Source organism: Zosterops lateralis (assembly GCF_965231275.1).
Source record: "Zosterops lateralis genome assembly, chromosome: Z".
In the NCBI taxonomy this organism is placed as follows: domain Eukaryota; kingdom Metazoa; phylum Chordata; class Aves; order Passeriformes; family Zosteropidae; genus Zosterops; species Zosterops lateralis.
This window is the reverse complement of record NC_139800.1, coordinates 4,119,561-4,136,597: the sequence shown is the minus strand read 5'-3', so window position 1 is coordinate 4,136,597 and position 17,037 is coordinate 4,119,561. Positions and strand designations below refer to the sequence as shown.

The 17,037-nt window shown below is 39.4% G+C and overlaps 1 protein-coding gene across 2 annotated transcripts in view; it reads left to right on the top strand.

Annotated features, from left to right (window-relative positions):
- The window catches only part of DOCK8 (dedicator of cytokinesis 8), a 70,913-nt gene extending 54,208 nt beyond the window's left edge, over positions 1–16,705 (top strand). For both annotated transcript variants that reach the window (XM_083884505.1, XM_083884504.1), the window contains exons 36-47: positions 70–228; positions 1,005–1,105; positions 1,539–1,731; positions 6,285–6,428; positions 7,257–7,388; positions 8,982–9,116; positions 9,622–9,711; positions 10,159–10,395; positions 11,053–11,196; positions 12,217–12,323; positions 13,185–13,352; positions 13,956–16,705. In XM_083884505.1, the coding sequence (XP_083740631.1) occupies positions 70–228; positions 1,005–1,105; positions 1,539–1,731; positions 6,285–6,428; positions 7,257–7,388; positions 8,982–9,116; positions 9,622–9,711; positions 10,159–10,395; positions 11,053–11,196; positions 12,217–12,323; positions 13,185–13,352; positions 13,956–14,019 (1,674 nt within the window). In that variant the 3' untranslated portion in view covers positions 14,020–16,705. The remainder of the gene's footprint in view (positions 1–69; positions 229–1,004; positions 1,106–1,538; positions 1,732–6,284; positions 6,429–7,256; positions 7,389–8,981; positions 9,117–9,621; positions 9,712–10,158; positions 10,396–11,052; positions 11,197–12,216; positions 12,324–13,184; positions 13,353–13,955) is intronic.
- Positions 16,706–17,037: the final 332 nt, after the last annotated feature.

Here is a 17,037-nt window from a genome sequence, read left to right as displayed (position 1 = left end):
GAGGAGGTAGATACATGAACTGCAGTGCAGCCATCACTCTTTGATGTCTTTGTGTTTTTCTCCTGGAAGAATTTTTCAAGAGTGAAGATGCAGGTGACCATGTCACTGGCTTCTCTGGTTGGAAAATCCCCCGAGTTTAATGAGGAATTCCTCCGGCGATCCCTGCGGACCATCCTGGCCTATGCAGAGGAAGACAGAGACATGCAGGCAACACCTTTTCCCATTCAGGTTAAATCTTTTATGGCATCTGTGGGTTTTATCGGGGGCTTTCACACAGGACTGTGGTTGAAGCAAGTTCTAGATCTTGATCTTGGTCTTCCAAAGCAATGAAAATAAGGATGAAGAGGTTATTGCATGATTTTATGTCTAGCACAACAATAAGTGGGGAAGAAGTGGATATTATTCCATAAAATAAACTCTTAAGAATTTCTCCTGAAATCACATTACAGGATGGTTGTAATCATCATCTCTTGATTTTGAGTACAGCTTTCTCCTAGTTCCCAGCAGGACCTACGCCCTCTAAGGGTTTCCCAAAATGGAATTTGATTCATTATGTTTTAAGCCAAGTACCATCTGGGAAATTTCTCTCCCTTTGCCAACATTATTCATTATCAGCAATAATGTAAAACATTTCAGACAACTGTCAAATACTTTCTTAAAATTCTTAGAGTAATTCAGATTGTGCTGAAGACTTACAAAAACATCTGGTTTCAGATCAAAGATCAACTAAAGCTAAACTTCATTGGCATATTTGATATTTTTCGTTCAGCAATAAATAGATCAGAGGATTTCAGCTCATTTTGATTAATTAAAATGTGTGTATGTAAGATTTGCTATGTCAGTAGTCCATGCTGCATTGCACAGAGCTGAAGAAAACATCCTGACATTTCCTTGGGTAAAAGAGGCTTAAAGAGAGTAGCATCATATGGTGCAGGTGCTGTTGTTTTTCCAGAAGGGAAAAAAAAACATCAGAGAATTGCACATTGATCTTTGCATTGCTTCAGGTCGAGGAGCTACTGTGTAATCTGAACAGCATCCTGTCAGACACGGTGAAAATGAGGGAATTTCAGGAAGATCCAGAGATGCTGATGGACCTCATGTACAGGTGAATCCATTTAGAATTGCTACTGAGAAAATTCTGCAGTGGGGTGAGCTGAACTATGCATTTTAGGGACAGGCTGTGACAAGCTCTCCATCTGTTCTGTTTGTGCACGTTCCCTCTTTAACAGAGCTGGTGTGTCACAGGCTGCAGCAGTGAGCACATTGCAGTGCAGCCTCTGGGAGGTGGACATAGATTTGGGCAAGGATGAGAGTCAGGAACACTGAAGAGTCTTGGATGCAGCAGTTTTATTTTCCTCATAGCCCCTCTGTCTCCTGCCCAGCATTGCCTGACCATTTATTTTGCTTTCTGTTTGATGAATCATGTAGAATAAAGACAGAGATGTTTTCTTCCATTCAACCCAGGGGAAGAATGATAAATGCATTTATGTTATTTGAGAAGTGGCCACTCACACCTGCTTTCTGGCCTGTGTTTTCAGGATTGCCAAAGGCTACCAGACATCTCCAGACCTGAGGCTGACCTGGCTGCAGAACATGGCAGAGAAGCACACCAAGAGGAAGTGCTACACAGAGGCAGCCATGTGCCTGGTGCACGCTGCAGCCCTGGTGGCAGAGTACCTGAGCATGCTGGAGGATAGGAACTATCTCCCTGTGGGCAGTGTCAGCTTCCAGGTAAAAGGCTCTGAAGGCATGAGGCAGTTCTGGTTATGTGTGTTTGTTCTTGTGCTGAGCCAAGCAGAGGTGCCCAAATGGGGTGGGTGTTGCAGTGGGAAGTTACAGCTTCTATTTCCAGCACTATGATACTGTAATCTCTTTTTTGCTAAGTAGAACCCCTCTATTATCACATGCTTTTTCTAGGGCTGTTACTTATCAACTGTGACAGATGCATCTTTCAAACTTCTTTCTCATAATCCAGATAATTGGAGCTGCTCAGTCCTTTCAGGCGTGTTCTCCAATCCTTTGCCTTCAAGTTACTAACCAAACCCTTTTGATTGATGAATCACACAGTCACTGCAGTCAGTCCAGTATATCCAAGTCAAGTAAAAATGTCCCATAAGTTCTTTCAGCATGAACAATAGCACTCACATTATCTCTCTGAAGGCTCCACTGGTTCTTTTGGCATTGTTGAGCTCTTTAGTCAGTAATAAACTGATTTTTCCAGACAGTTTTCTTAAATTTCACTTTTCGCCTTACTTTTCTACATCACATAGATGAAAGCATAAGTCTTTGTGGTTAAAGTTAGACACTGTAAAATGCATATATATATATATATATATATATGTATATATACTTAGTTTATCAGATTATGCAGTTTTGGATACCCTTACCTGAACTGACTTCATATGCAAATTCAATTATTTTAGTGCTTCTTTTCTCCACATTCTTAAAAATAAAAATGGCCAAACCCTTCATTTATTGCCATGTGTTGATAGTTTCTCTTTTATCTTTATTCTCTGAAACTAGTAAATTGTTGGCTGAAATGAATAAAGTAAATTTTAAATAATTTCAACTAATTAGTGGAAATATTTATATTTCGTAGGGTCACCTTAGATATTATTTAGGCATCTACTGTTTAGACATTATTACCTATATTAGTTTGTAATCTGTTTTTTAGGAAGTATCAGGTGTAATCTGGCTTCAATTTGGGCTAGGTACAATACCTTTAAGGTTTTCTTTAATGATTTTTTATCAACATTTCCACCATTTTGTCCTGGTGCAGTCTGATAAACCTACTACCATCTGCTCATGTTGTACACTTTAAAGAAATAGATGATTCCCAAAGCATATTTCATCTTCTGGAACTTCCCCAATTTCCTAAAACATGTGTCAGCTCAGGATTCACTGCTTGAATGCACTTTTGCTTAGCTTTTTTGATCTGTTGTGGAGCACATTTTATTGTCAAAGTGAGTTTGAAATACCTAGCACTAATGGTGCATTGATAAAACCGTACCAACTGGGTTTTTTTTCCCTTCAAAATAGTAAATGTGAACACGATTGAGCCACTTAGCATTTTGCATTGAATTTAGTTTTTTGGGCATTAGTATTTGCAATTCCACCTTAGCAAGTAGATTATGGACAAGTGTTTATTCTTGATTTTATTTAATATCAAGGTAGTTGTATATACTCTTTTTAATGGCTAAACTCCTGGCTATGGATTTATACTTCTGCCATTTTGCATCCCTTCCCAGTTTTGTATACCTTCAAACTTCTAACTTCCATGCTTTGCTTCTATTTACTTCTTTTCTCTCTATTTGTTAGATACTATCATCATTTGGATATAAGTGAAATCTGCATTCCCTCCCCAATGTTATCCTGCTCCCAGGCTGCCCTAAGTGCCTGTAAGCTCACACACTTGACCCTGATGCAATTCCTCCCTCCATCACTCCTAGATTATGCAGATTGCTATAAATGGATATGTTTTCATTTATGTTAGAGAGTTGAAGTCTATTGTACAAGGCACTAGGCAAGCAAAAACGTAGGTGTTTAAAAGCAGCAAATCAGTTTCTTTCATCAAAATGCTTGTGTAAATATGTGTTTGCCAAAGAAACAGTTGCCCCATAGGAGAGAGGTAATAAAATGCCCTAATGATGAGAACCCAATTACACAACCCTTTATCTGACAGCACAATTTTGAATTTCAGTTTACTCAATAACAGTAATTAACTATAATAACCCTTTGCATTTTTGCATAGGCTTTCCAGGAAAGGTTTCTCATTCTTTACAAGAAGGTTTATGTTTTGTAGCACCTGTGAAGATCTTATTCTGATGACCTTCTTAAAAGAGGAAAATACTGTGCAGACTGGCTTGGCTTTACCTGTAGTTACAGGTCTTTCTCCCTGACTCTTTCTGTGCTCATTTCTTCATTTGACTCAGATATAAGATCAACTAATATTGGTGATATGCATTTAGTTGTGGAATTGAGGGTGATGATAATGTTAATAAAAATATTATTCTAGATGAGCAAAAGTATTATCTCCTTTTTACAGATGAGTAAAATGAGTCAGTAAAGGATCAAATCAGTTCTGATTTTGATTTTATGCAGTGAGTCTGTTAGCATCCAGAAAACTGACTATCAGTAGAGTAATACTTTTCCTTGTACTGTACCAGACCAAATGTTTCCCTCTATGCAATCAAAACTATCCCTCATAATCAGAGTGGGGCAACTTTCAGTGGGATTACTTTAGAGCTTAATTCATATTTACACTAAATCCCCTTCACAAGCAGTAAAGCAGAATTAGTGAGAGTATGAAGGGCATAGGGACTAACTTTAAAGCCCCTTTATATTAACACAGGGAAGAAGTTTGTGTGTATGTCTACCTGCTGAGGTACACAGCTCTGCAGCAGCCTAATTTGCCTGGGCTGTTTGGGCATCTGGGTTGCAGGCTACCCTGGCTTTATTTAACATGGTGATAAGGGCTGGAGATCACAGAGGGATTGGAGTTTACAAAAATATTTCTTTTCCTAAATGAAAACTAGGCTTGGGAAATTCAATATATTTGCTGATAAAATAAACGATGATTTATGTATTGCCTTTATTATACAAGGGATATGTAAATTTCTTCAGTATGGAAGGTAGATCAAAGCTAAAGTTGGGTAAGGCATGTCCAAAAGATCATGCAATCCCCAGGAATATGTTATGCAGGCTCTCTTCTCCTAGAGTGCATGGACTGTAAAACATGGAATTACATTTCTGACATTAGTTATTAGAGGCTTAAAGGTGGAGAAGGAATAATTGGTGTCCATGACTTTCTCATTACTTTTGTATGTAAATCACTTCTTTAGACTCTCTTCTCTTTGCTACAAAAGGAAAATACAATAAAATTTAAAAAAATTAAGGGGAAAAAAAAAAGCCACCAGAGTCACATGAAAACAGTCCTTAATGGCTACTGTTACAGAAAAAGAAAACCAGAAATTAATCTGCATGGCTTGTGAGTTTTTGCAGGTATGTGCCAGTGAACCTAAGTCTGGTTGAAGTCACTCTCCAATGAGACTGATTGGTAAAAAGTGGTGTAGGTGTGCTAAATGTGCTGTAGCTCTTCCTCTGCCCAAAATTCAGATTATTCACCTCCTGTGAATGCTGTTCTGGGGCTGTGCTCACCCTTCCAGTGGCACTGACATGATGTGCAGACTAGGCAGTGTGCTGGCAGCATGGTTGGTGCAAATTTCACCCAGGGAGAAATGAACGCATCCGTAAAACCCAGGGGGAAAGCCCAATGCTGCCAGTGGTGTGTGGGTGCCAATTCTTTATCTGAAATCTGATCAATAGTAGCAGCTCTCAGTGTCTCTGTTATTTTATAAAGATGCCTTTAAGGACTCAGCTAGCTAGCCAGCTGGCATCCATCCTGCACTCAGACAGATTGTCATTGCCAGTTTCTGCTGAAATGAGACACTATGACACTAATTTAACTCCTTTTAATTAATAGAAGATCGAAGCTTAGCCTTTCTTCTGCTGCTGAAAGTTACATATGCCAGTCCCATACTATATGTACACATATTTTACTGTTATTTTGCACATGTTTCTATATTTTTTATGTTAATGCCACCCAGTGTCATTTATTCAAAGAAGTCCGGAAGAACTGTAGACATGTTATTTCATGATCTAGAATCTCAAAAGAGTTGACTTCATCTAGTTTTATTTGAATGCACAATGAGGTCCGTAGCATTAACAAGAAAGTGAGTAAATTCTCAGGATTGAAGTGTAATATGGTAGAGGATGAACCAAGAAGAAGCAATCAATTATTGTGTCAATATTATCTGTGTCCTACTTCTCCTCTGCTTGGAAAAGGTGAATGAAAACCTGAAAGTCCAATTTATTCAAGCAGGTGGCAGAAGATCTAGAGTGCAGTTTGGAATTTCCCACCCCAAATGCCAGCACTAGGAAGGGCACACTGCTTGTGACCCTGGTAGTATTGAGCTCACTGCAGCTCCATGGAAATCCAGCCACCAGAGCAGAGCCAGTTTGACACCTACAGGAATCTGCATTTTAAACCTGAGCCTAGAAAGAAAATTCATGATTCTTGCAGCAAAACCCCTGATCTACCATCTATGGAAATTTATGACGTTACTTTCACTTCTAAAAAATAAGTAACTATGTGTCCCCTGATTGCACCTGAAAAAACTCGTTCCTCTTCCCATCATGTAAATATGTTGAAACAATCTCTTCCTCAATCTTTGTGATGTACAGTTGGTTTAGGCTTTTGATTTCTGTGCTCTGATGTGTTTTAGAACATTTCATCCAATGTGCTGGAGGAATCTGCTGTTTCAGACGATGTTTTGTCTCCTGATGAAGATGGCATATGTTCTGGGAGGTATTTCTCAGAAAGTGGACTGGTGGGGCTGCTGGAACAAGCTGCAGAGCTCTTCAGCACGGTGAGTGAGGACCAGGATCACCAGGAGGGAATGGATAGTGGGCTACCTAAGCCAGACCCACAGCTTCCTTTCCTGCATGTGAGCAAACAGTGCAGTACTGCTAAACCAGGCATCACAGACCTGCCACCCTCCAAATAACAGGAGGACACGTTTTTGGCTGTCCAAGTACTGCCTCAGTCAGATTGATTAACTTAGACTTTTTCAGCCTAACTCAGCCACATATCTACCTCTATCATGATGCAGACCATGGGAAACATCAACAGAAAGTGATTATCTCAGGCAGGAGCCAAGAATTTCAGTGGTATTATCATGGGATAGCACATTTAAGAAAAAGATCTTGCATAAAGTATATATTTTAGGAGGCATGTGAGATTACTCCTATACTTTTACCCAGCATACAACCATAATCTACACTTGCTATGTAAGAACTCATGATTTAGCATCTCTAAAGGTACCACTTGGGTCCTTTTGTCCAGACACAGCTCTGGTTGCCTGAACCATACATGACAAACAAATCCATTTCCTGCTGCTAACCTGCATTTCTAGTTCTTGTAGCCCTGGGGCAGAATCCAGGGTTTTATACAGGAATTTGAGTCTGAGAGCCCAACAGATCAGAGATCCAAATTACATCCAGTTCATTGTTTGCTGTTCAGAACTGCCCATTTACTATTACTAATTTTCAGGACACCGAAACAAGCAACATATCAGATTAACAGATGAGTCCCATAAATCAATCCCCTTTACAGCTGAACCATTGATGGAGATATAGTTTCTTTTCAGAGTGCATGAAGACTCATTTATTTTCTTCCTCTTTTTAAATATTCAAAGGGAGGTTTGTACGAAACCGTGAATGAAGTGTACAAAATTGTCATCCCCATACTGGAAGCACATCGAGACTTCAGGAAGCTTACCTTGACACACAGCAAGCTGCAGAAGGCCTTTGACAGCATTATTAACAAGGTACTTGTGAGGCAAGGCACTGCTGTCAGGACACATTGCTGGTTTGCACTGTTTGTTTAAGACTGGTGTTAATAAAATGGTTCATGTGTGCACTGGGGTTGTGTGGCCAGGTTTTGATAGTGGAAGGGGAGAGTAAAAAGGGTGATGCCAATGAGAAGCTGCCAGAAACTTTATCCATATCCAACAGAGCCAATGCCAGCTGCTGGCCAAGGCTGGCTGAGGCTGAGCCCATCACTGACAGTGGCAGCACCTCTGGGATAATATATTTAAAAAGGGAAAAAAGTTACTGGCCAGATGTAATTGTGCTCAGAGGAGAGACAAGTGGAAAATAAGTGAGAGCAGCAGCTCTGCAGACACCAAATCAGTGGAGGAGGGGCAGGAGGTGCTCCAGGCACCAGAGCAGAGATGCCCCTGCAGCCCATGGTGAGGCAGCTGTGCCCCTGCAGCTCATGGGGATTCATGGGGAAGCAGAGATCCATCCACAGCCCATGCAGAACCCGATGCCAGAGCAGGTGGGTGCCTGCAAGAAGGCTGTGACCCCCTGTGAAGCTCACGCTAGAGCAGGGAGGAACCACAGGCTGGAGCAGGGGAAGGACTCCTCTCCCTGAGCAGTGGGAGAAACAACCTGTGATGAGCTGACCATACCCCCATTTCCCATCTCCCTGCACCACTGGGAGAGAAGGTGCAGAGCCTAAGGAGAAAGGGGGAAAGGTGTTTTTAAAATCTGTTTTACTTCTTATTTATCCTGTTCTGAGTTTGACTGGTAATAAATTCAATTTTTTTCCCCAAGTCCAGTGTGTTTTGCCCATGATGGTGAGCAGTTTGTGATCACTCCCTATCCTTATGCCAACTCATGAACCATTCACTGTGTCTCTCCTGTCCAGATGCAGGGAGGGATAATGCAGTGGCTTTGGTGGGTACCTGGCATCCTGCCATGATCAACCCACCAGAATTTGAAAGAGTTCCATTTCCTTTTCCAAACAAAAGCTTCCATCTGCATTCATCTGCCTACATAGCCTACAGTGTAAAAAAAAACCCAAAAAAGCAGAGATGAATATAAAATGGGTTTAGCTGAACATGTCTGTGTGCACCTGTCCACATCTGTTTAACAAAAATAATTTTATTGCCAATTCACTTGTGCTTTCAGTTATAAAACAGAAGAAACAAGAAAACCTGTCTAAATTGTCAGCACTCATACTGTCCCTTCTCTTTCTTCAGAAGAGCCTTATTGCTGAGCCTAGTCAGTTTCAAATTCTTAGCAATTTTCAATGCAAAATTGCAAAATTTTAATTTTGTTACATGTACTCAAAGGAATTAAAAATAATAAGGTATTTTGGTTTGTGAAACTTCCTTCATGATCAGCTTAAATTTTAAGCTAGATTGCAGTCAAATGTCCCCTCAGTTTGTATGTTTTCTGTCCTGTGTTTCTAATCCATCAGCACCGATGATATATAGAAGTGGCTTTGAAATGAGGAAAATGTAGGACTAGTGGATTTTCTTATACATCAGCTAGGAGAAAAAAAAAAAAGGCATCCAAATAATACAATATCTACATAAAGCAATTGTAAATTTCCTCTTGTTTTTATCAATTAGGGTCAAAAACGAATGTTTGGAACTTACTTCCGTGTTGGTTTCTATGGATCCAAATTTGGGGACTTGGATGAGCAGGAATTTGTTTATAAGGAGCCTGCAATTACAAAACTCCCTGAGATCTCTCACAGATTAGAGGTAAGAAAAAAAGTTATGTTAACATGATCTCAAACGGTATATTATACTTTTCAATGAGCCCACACAGTCCTAATATTATTATTGCTATATTAAAAAAATCAGTAACAAACTGATTTGTACCACAGATTATTCCCTTAGTGCATAGCCTTTCCACGGTATCCCTTTTTAAAGCATAATAATCTAAGTGATCCATTATTTTGAGACTATGTCTCTTACAATATAATTGTAATATATAGAGTGATTTTGAGCATGCCAGATATTTGGTTTGATATCTTTTCAGCTTTTTGTATAGAATTGCTATGTTCCCTTCTGATTGTTTTATCTCAACTTCTGTGATTGTCTGAGCACTTCACAGTGATCTTACCCTGTCCAGCTGTGGGTTTTGGAGCAATATACTGACTGTACAAAGCCCAGAAATCCTCATGGTTGTCACTCCTTTCTCCTAGAATTGCATTAGCATTGCATTAATGACAAACATTTTGGGATAATTCTATTTCCTTTCCAGGGATTTTATGGCCAGTGTTTTGGGGAGGATGCTGTGGAAGTGATTAAGGACTCTGCTCCTGTAGACAAAAGAAAGCTGGATCCCAATAAGGTAGGGAAAGTACTGCCAAAAGGGTTGAGTGCTTTGTCACACAAGAAATGAAGGGTGAAGGTCCTTGTTGCAACTTCTATGCTCAAACATTAAGGCACTAAAAGAAACCACCCAACTCTCTGGTATCTGTATGCCCAGGGGTATTAAAGCCTCTGCGACAGGCTTACTGTGGTAGCTTAAAAATTATAGAAAGTAGTAGTTCTAGTCGTATAGAAATTAAAAGTTCTAATCTCTGGTCCCTGCCCTGATTCTGATCCCCAGAGTTAAGCTGTGCCCTCCTGGATGCAAGTTTTGTTAGCTCTAAATAATAAAATAATGATCCCTGAAGGATTTTCAGCTCTGTGCTTTTCCAGACCATCACTAGCCAGTGTGTACTATGAGATACTTCACATGCTGCATTCCTTTTACATTCCTTGAGTTGTAAATGGTTCTTCCGTCTTTCCTTAGGCATACATACAAATCACTTTCGTGGAGCCCTATTTTGATGAGTATGAGATGAAGGACAGAGTTACCTACTTTGAAAAGAACTTCAACATCTCTCGGTTCATGTACACGACGCCTTTTACTATGGATGGGCGTCCCAGAGGGGAACTTTGTGAGCAGTACAAGAGGAACACCATCCTAACCACAATGCATGCTTTCCCCTACATCAAAACCAGAATCAATGTCGTCCAAAGAGAAGAGGTATGTTGTGTTTTGCATGCAGATATAATTTCTCAAGGACTGAAGGAGTCTCTGGGTGGGAAAAATTCCAAATTTATGCTTGGCAGGAAAAAGAAGAATGCTGAATTTCTCAGACATTGCTCTTGTAAAGAGGAGTATCACAGAAGGGACAGACAAAGCAAAAGAGAGATTTACTGTGGAGAAGAGACAATAGCCAGTGTACATTCTTCCTTTGACCTCCCAGCTTTAATGCTGTGTAGGAGGATATGTGGAGCTCTGTTTGTAGCTATACTTCTAGCTGATAAAGCAGAAGTAGGATAGGAGTACAGTCAGAGAACTAGATTGGGCTTAGGGCTGGTTTAGAGACAGGACAGCTTTATACTGTAGAAACTGCAACACCATTTCAGGCATGAAGTAACTTAGAATAAGAATGAATTTATGCAAACAGGAGGTCTGATTCACACCCTATTCTAGCAAATGATAAGATGTCTAAGAGCTTTGGATCAGATGCACCATCCAGCAAGATGACCATCTACCAAGTTAGATTGAACAGCGTTCCTGGGTTTCACAACTGCTGCTTTTGAAACAAGAGAATGATAGTGACATTGTCGTATTTAGAACAGGTCAGCTGCATGCATGATTCAGGTAATGAACCATCTTTTCCTCCTTTTTCCTTAGTTTATTTTAACCCCAATTGAAGTTGCCATTGAAGATATGCGTAAAAAAACACGGGAACTCACTGCAGCCACCAACCAAGAGCCACCAGATGCCAAAATGCTCCAGATGGTTTTGCAGGGCTCAGTTGGAGCCACTGTAAATCAGGTAAGGGATCCAAATAAGCCAAAGGAAGTGTACTTCTCTCACTGTGCATTCATTTTGCACTCCTATTTCTTGCACTGGGAGAAGTACATCTAGTCAGGCACATTTAGTCACTGTGTGTTATTTAAGCTTCGTCCCTTGATATTTAGTCACTGTGTACTGTTCATTAGCTGTGCTTTTGGGGGAAGTGTTCATGGAAAGGGCTGTCCTGGCTGTAGGTGCAAAAACTCACAGGAGCCTTGTGCATCCAAGGATTTTCCATTTCTAACATACTAGCCATTTCAGCTATTTTGCTCATTCCAGATGTACCCTTGGGGAATGGGAATAGTAATAACAATTATCCCACAAACTCAGTTTCATGGAAATTAAATCAACACATGAAGCCAAGATCTGAGTGCCCCAACATAAAGCTGAGATGCCATAGGTATAACATAAACATGCACACTAAAAAAGCCCAGGCAATTAAAAAAAAATAAATAAAATGGAATGATGAAGACATGGCTAAGCAAAAACTTGGTGTTATACACAGTTTCACAGAGCTCTGGTTTTTTTGCTGAAACCTAAATACTTTCAGTTCCTCCAGATTCATCACCAACCAAAGCATCTATTATGAAATAATGTATTGATGTAAGCTTTCCAAAGAATGATCTTTTTTGGCACTGAGCTTATTACCTGAAGGTCTTGTAATACACACAGAGGAGCTGTGTTTCTCTAATACAGCCAGGCTTGTCACTAGGGCTGTCCCAGCTCCTCTCTGCTGAGCAGAATTTGTTCCCTTTGTTGTGAGACCAGAGGAGGAATAATAACAGGAGAGGATAATATATGATTGGCAAAAATTCTGCTTGCCAAAGCAGAATCTCTTATCATGGGGGGAAAGGGAAAAATCCTGTTATGGTAACTGTGCATAGATTTATTTTCCTTCATAATTGCACTCATGAAATAACAAACAGCTTTAAACAAATGTGTGTCCTGTTTCCAGTCTAAGCAGGTGGGTTTGACATTTTCCTATGTTATTTCTAAAAGGGACCACTAGAGGTAGCACAAGTGTTCCTGGCTGAAATTCCAGCAGACCCCAAACTTTATCGGCATCACAACAAGCTGAGGTTGTGCTTCAAGGAGTTTATAATGAGGTGAGTAAAACAAAATTGAGATGCTGAAATGCATCGATACATTCAATATTAGCAATAACGCAATGATAATATAATTGAGTACTTATCTATGCAAGTTAACATCATGAATCCTGGCAGCTCACATTTTAAACACTTGGAGCACAGTTGTTATTTCTGCTTCACACGAAAGCCTAGGAAGGCATTGCATTCTCAAAGGGAAGAAATGTTAACACTCTAAACTAATAATGTATAAATTAGGATCTTCCATTTGTTATATCTTTCAGCATCTTGTAGAAATCAAACATCTCAGATTGTTGCCTTGATTTAATTTTTAATAAAATGACATTCTTGTGTAGAAAGCTGTTCATAAGAAAACCACATCTGTCAAGCAGACACAGTGGTAGTGGCAGACACATATCCTGTGCTTTAGACATGTGTGTAAATCTCAACAAGCATATTCACATATGAAGATACTCATCTCCTTACTCCAACTATCCTCCTTGCTGAAGGATAAGTTTGAGTTAAATAAAAACAAGTCTTATGCCAAATATGAAGTTCCTGAGTATTGCTATTGCCACTTTATCTGTTTATACAATAAGTAGGCAGCTAGCTCAGTATTCTGCAGTCATTAAATTTGCTTTTTATCTGTTCACTCATGCTTTCCTAATATCTAAAAAAAAAAATCATCTCAATTTATGTACTTGGAAAAAACAGAGCTTTCTTATTAGTTTATTATCACTTTAGCCTTGACAAGTTACCAGAGGAATGCCTAGGCTAAAGGAACTGTATCTTGTCCATTTAAATTACCTAACACAAAATGAGGGAGTTTAACAGAAGTAGATTATATCTATCATATATATTTTTTTCTTTCCTTTTGCCTAGGTGTGGTGAAGCAGTGGAGAAAAACAAGCACCTTATAACTGCAGACCAGCGGGAATATCATCAGGAACTCAAAAGGAACTACACAAAACTGAAGGAGAACCTCAGACCCATGATTGAGAGGAAGATCCCAGAGCTGTACAAACCTGTCGTGAAAGTCCAGAGCATAAGGTATAGTTAAGGCAGGGTTATCTGTTGTGGCTGTACAAAAATATGCCATTTTTTGCAAGGAAGAAAGGGAGTTCTACTGGCAGCTAAAACCAAGCCAGAATATACACTGCCAACTCCATTACTGATTAAAGAAATCTGCTGACTTCCACTGGAGATGACTGTGGTGTTAGCTGTGTTTCTCAAGCTCTGCATTCTGGGGGTAGAGGATTTATGTAATTTTAAAGCATCGTAGATAAGGCTTCCCCCTCACCCTGACAAAGTTACTGGAAACATCTTGTGATTTTTTTCAATCTTTGAGGCCAGAAAGGAGATAGAGCAAGTATGGCACCATGTGGTGTTTGGCAGCACGAAGTCATCCTTTCACTACAGAAAACATAATCCTTTTTAGTTACTGACACAGAAGAATCTAATGTTCTTTGATTATGACAATATACTTATTCACAAAGCCACTGTGCCCAGTTTGGGGTGGGAGAAGAAGAAGAAATGACAACTTTGACTTGCCAAAACATAGCACGTTTCAGCTGAGCTCCTTTTCACAAGAACAGGTATTTCTTTGATTGTTTTTCATTTGCCAACTCTATTTATGAATCTGTTTCATTGCAGGGAGTCTTTCCGTAACCACAGTTTCAGGAAATATGACACCCAGACTTCTTCCCAAAACACCTAAGAACCATCTGCTTTGGCCAAGGAAGAGCTTCATGCTGCAAGACAGAAGTGATGGAGTATTTATTCCACACCTATGAAATCAGAAATCTCTCACAGGACAGCATGTGCACTTTCTGGACAGCGTGCAGAAAAGCTTTTACACGAGATCACTGAATGAAAACTAGGGGATAAATCCTAATCAAGCACATATCACAAGCGCTTGGAAAGGAAGGGGATGATCTTTTAAATACTTCTGTGTATATATTGGACAATAATGGCCTAATGCAGAGGGCTGGACCTTAGAGTGGTCAGTGGCATGAAGCCAGTCATGACCAGGTAAGGGATATAGAACTTTGTGTGGTTTCTAAAATCTAAATAACATATCTACGGAATAACAACAAATGGTCCTTTTCCAAGACAGAATTTATCCATGTGCTTTTGGCAATGAAGCACATTCTGCTTAAATTTTGTCTTAATGAGGAGGGACATGGTTACTTGCTCAGTGTTGCTGGACTGGCACCCTAGGGAAGGATCATTTCCTCAGTCAGTTTCTGAACAGATTCTCTGTCAGGGAGTTCTACACAAGTTTTCTGAACCAAAACATGAAAATCAAGTAGTAGCAATAAATACTTCTTTCAGATCTGTAAAAGGTTTTTTTCTGTGTATAGGTACATGCAGTTTAGTGACTTGACATGCACTTAGTGATCTCTGACATTTAGCAGAGCTAACAAGAAATAGTATAAAAAGAAGATGCTAAACTATGAGTGATTCTTTATTACATAAAGCTCTTATGTAGGTAACCTTATTAAAATTAACTACAGAAGCTCACAATGGGGATTTCCTGCAAATCACTTGACTTGGGCTTTATTGCAGCTTAAGAGAAATTAGCACATAATTTATAATTAGTGCTTTTTGAGCCCTAAGCCAAATATCTTACCAAATAATCTTTACACCATTTCTCTGAAGTATTGAAATGTTATTACAATTTTGCAGATAAAAATGCAAAGAAAGAGGAGAAATTAGGACTTTGGAACTCACTTAGAACTTTTGGAGCTCAGTAGGACTTTTGGGACTCCTTTAGTGAGGTGGTGGAAGAGCTACAATTTTTTTTTGTGATTATGCTTGCCACATAATGTTTGTATTTTGAAACACAGATCCATGAAAGCCTCCTAAATATTTCTTCCTCTCCTGCACCTCTTCAACGTTTTGGAAATTGTACTTTAATGCTGATTAAAGTAACCAATTCCATTTGCCCAAGCACAGAATTTAATGTTAAAATTCAAGGAAATGGTCGAATTTTTTTTTCCTTTGTACTTCATTTTAGAAAATTACAGTGAACTTTCTCAGAGCTGATGCCATATGTTTCTAAAGGCAAGGCCTCTTTAGTCCAAAAATGTAAGAGAGATTAAGGCTGTTGCTTTTAGTGGAAACATTTTGATTTTTTACAGCCACCTGCAGCCTTGCCATTTGATAATAGAAATATTCCAGGCACTTCATTGACATTTGTATCATATTTTGACTGTGCTTTGTGGAAGATTCACATGGATAGTCAAACAAGATGAGGTGTGGAAACAGGTGGTTACACAGCACTTGGAGTGTAAGAAAATAATTTCCCTCCTCATTCGTAGTATTGTTAAAGGAAATGATCAAGAATAAGAACTCCCTGAGTTTAAAATGAGCACATCCAAAGCACATAAGGAAATGATATAAAAAGCTCACATCGAAGGATGTCTCTATGTTGGAGTGGCTTCTCTATATTCAAGTTGCTTTGAAACAGTTCTAGATTGAAATTTTTTTAATTTCCTAATGTTTTGAAGCTATGAGAACTCTGCTTATCAGACCCTAACCCTTTATCTATTTTTAACTGCCAGTTGAGGAGAATAGTCTGAATAGTGTCATCTCTCAGACCCACAACTCAACATCACTGGTTACAAGGTACTTCTCCTTTACAGCCTAACTAACAGAAACCTCAGGTAAATAAAACCCCCTAACAGGTGTAAAATATACTAGATAAAAGTAATGAAGTGGTTCCTTGGACTGAAATAATACTCAGGATAATATGAATACTGATGCACTCTTCTCTCCCACTTTACAAGCTGAGAACCTCCCAGTCAGATGGCCAGTCTTGCCCTCAGTTTGCATTTCATGTTGTCCCTTCTACAAAGAGAACATGGCTTGTACATTTCTTTCAAGAGCCGAACTATGTGAAACAAAATTTCTATCTTGCAATATTCATTTTGCAATAAAGAGACTGTTACACAGCATATTTAGAAGTGCCTTTGTGTTGCATCTTATACCTCAACAGAGCACAGCTGGAAAGAAAATTTCAGTAGGATAAACATTTTCTTGTAGAAGCATCATTTAGAGAAGAAAAAAAAAACAAAAAAAACAAAAAAAAACCAACAACAACAAAAAACACCTACATTTATTTGAGCAGAGAGTGTGTTGGCCTGTCTTTAGGATAAATTGTGCCTGTTGCAGGGAGTACAAGCAACAAGTTGCTTCCTGGCTTCTGTTTTTCATTCAGTGAATGTGAAAAATGTCAGTGGGAAGCTCAGTGACAGTGGTGCCCTCTTTTGTTCCTCTGGTCTGTAGCTGTAGAGCAGAAATGTGCCTGATTCCTGAATTCATCTGGATGATTCAAGACTAGGGAGAGTTTTGTGTGCCCAAACTGGGTGGGTCCAGAGCTAAACTGCTGAGGCTGTCAAAGAGGAACCAGCAGATAAGGATTACACCATCCTGGACATTTATTTGGGAGTTCACCAGAGCTCACTCACCCCTTGCACTTGCTGCCAGTTTTAAGGAGCACGGTGCTGAATTTGTCACAGGAATCCTCTAGCTCAGCACCAGCTAGACACACATTTGTGCCAGGTACAGAGAAAAGCAGTGTTGTCACTTAAAATTGGCAGGTGTGAGTTACCTGACCTCTCCTGAATGCTTTCTCGTTATGTTTCCCACCAATTCTGAAGGCTTGGAAAAGTGAAAGCAAACATTTAAAATCTTTTTTGTTGTTTTTCTTTTTGTCTGTTGGAAGTATCAT